The 2172-nt window shown below is 62.5% G+C and overlaps 1 protein-coding gene across 1 annotated transcript; it reads left to right on the forward strand.

Annotated features, from left to right (window-relative positions):
- Nucleotides 1-57: 57 nt before the first annotated feature.
- Nucleotides 58-2172, forward strand: LDBPK_230580 (acetyl-CoA synthetase, putative; the record flags this gene model as incomplete). The annotated part of the gene is made up of 1 exon (XM_003860911.1): nucleotides 58-2172. A coding segment is annotated over one exon (2115 nt), but the record flags the coding sequence as incomplete, so codon positions are not given.

The raw sequence follows: 2172 nt of genomic DNA on the forward strand, positions 1-2172 counted from the left end.
TCCATTCTAACTTCGACCAGCTGTAGCATTGGTGGCCTCGGCACCTCCGCTTCAGTCATGAGCGACAATCCTCACTCGCTGCATCCGCTGTCGTCGGACTCGACAAGTCAAGCATTGCACTCCTCGACGAAGCCCCCTTCCACCCCGCACGAAGGCGAGTTTCACAGTGTGCGGGACTCGAGCGTTGTGGAGCCGACAGAGGCGAACGGGAAAAAGTCGCACGTCGGCCCCCACCTCGGCTGTCGCATGCGCATCTACGAGTACTCCATCGAGCACAATGACGCCTTCTGGGCCGAAATTGCACGGCGCGACTTCTACTGGAAGACGACCTGGCCGGATGACCAGCACGTCAAGTCGTACAACTTCGACAAATCCAAGGGCCCCATCTTTGTGAAGTGGTTCGAGGGCGCCGTGACGAACGTCTGCTACAACGCGTTGGACCGCCACCTGCCGGCGCACAAGGATCGCGTGTGCTTTTACTTTGAAGGCAACGACCCGAGTGTGACGGAAGCAGTCACGTACGGCAGCATGTACACGAGGGTGGTGGAGCTGGCGAACGTGCTGAAGTACCAGTACGGTATTGCAAAGGGCGACCGCGTTGGCCTGTATCTACCCATGATCCCGTTCGCTGCGGTGGCCATGCTCGCCTGCGCCCGCATCGGTGCTGTCATCACCGTGATCTTCGGCGGCTTCTCGGCTCAGGCGCTCAGCTCACGCCTGAAGGACGCCCAGGCAAAGCTGCTTATCACGGCCGACGCGTCGGCGCGGGGCACAAAGCCGATTCCTCTCAAGGACGTGGCAGACGAGGCGCTGAAGGAATGCGAGGAGGAAGGCATGTCCATCGCGTGCCTCGTCGCTGAAAACATGAACCGTCAATCCTGCAAGATGAAGGAAGGCCGAGATACCTGGTACGGCGATGCCTTAGCCCGACTGACGCCGGAGCAGCACGAGGAGTGCCCGGTGGAGTGGATGGGCGCGGAGGATGTGCTGTTCCTGCTCTACACCTCCGGCAGCACAGGGAAACCCAAAGCCATCGTGCACACGACGGCGGGCTACATGGTGTACGCCTCCACCACCTTCATGTACAGCTTCGACTACCACATGGACGACGTGTACTTCTGCACGGCTGATATTGGCTGGATCACAGGCCACAGCTACGTCGTGTATGGTCCGATGATCCACTGCGCCACGTCGGTGCTGTTCGAGGGTGTGCCGAACTACCCCGACTACTCGCGCTGGTGGCAGCTCGTCGAGAAGTACAAGGTGTCCATCCTCTACACCGCGCCCACCGCGATCCGCTCCCTCATGCAGGCCGGCGACGACTACGTCAAGGTGGGCAACCGCAGCACCCTGCGTGTGCTGGGCTCTGTCGGCGAGCCGATCAACGTGGAGGCGTGGAAGTGGCTGCGCGATGTCGGCGGCGAGGGCCACTGCGATGTGTCGGACACGTGGTGGCAGACCGAGACGGGCGGCCACATGATTACACCGATGCCGGGCTGCACCCCCATGAAACCCGGTAGTGCAACGCTGCCGTTCTTCGGTGTCCAGCCGGTTATTCTCGACCCCATGAAGCTGCATGAGAAGCAGGGCCCCGCGGAGGGCCTGCTCGCCATTCGCGCGCCGTGGCCTGGTATGGCCCGCACCATCTACGGTGACCACGCACGCTTTGAGAAAACCTACTTTGGCGTGGACGGGTACTACATGACAGGCGACGGTGCTCGCCGCGACTCGGACGGCTATTACTGGATCACGGGCCGCGTCGATGACGTGCTGAACGTGAGCGGGCACCGCATCGGCACCAGCGAGATCGAAGACGCCGTCAACACCCACCCGGCCGTGGTGGAGAGCGCCGTCGTCGGCTTCCCTCACAACATCAAGGGTGAGGGCATCTACGTCTTCCTTACGTTCCGCCAGGGGACGGAGGTGACGCCCGAGCTGCTGGCGGCGGTGAAGGCGACTGTGCGCAAGGTGATTGGCCCGCTGGCCACGCCGGACGTGATGCAGGTGGCTCGCGTAGGGCTGCCCAAAACGCGCTCCGGCAAGATTGTGCGCCGCATCCTGCGCAAGGTATCGGCTGGGCAGTACACGGAGCTGGGCGACACCTCGACGCTGGCGAACCCCGACGTTGTTGAGGACCTCATCGCCGAGCACCAGAGGCTGTGCTCTCAGAAC

Source organism: Leishmania donovani, chromosome 23, assembly GCF_000227135.1.
Source record: "Leishmania donovani BPK282A1 complete genome, chromosome 23".
NCBI lineage: Eukaryota > Euglenozoa > Kinetoplastea > Trypanosomatida > Trypanosomatidae > Leishmania > Leishmania donovani.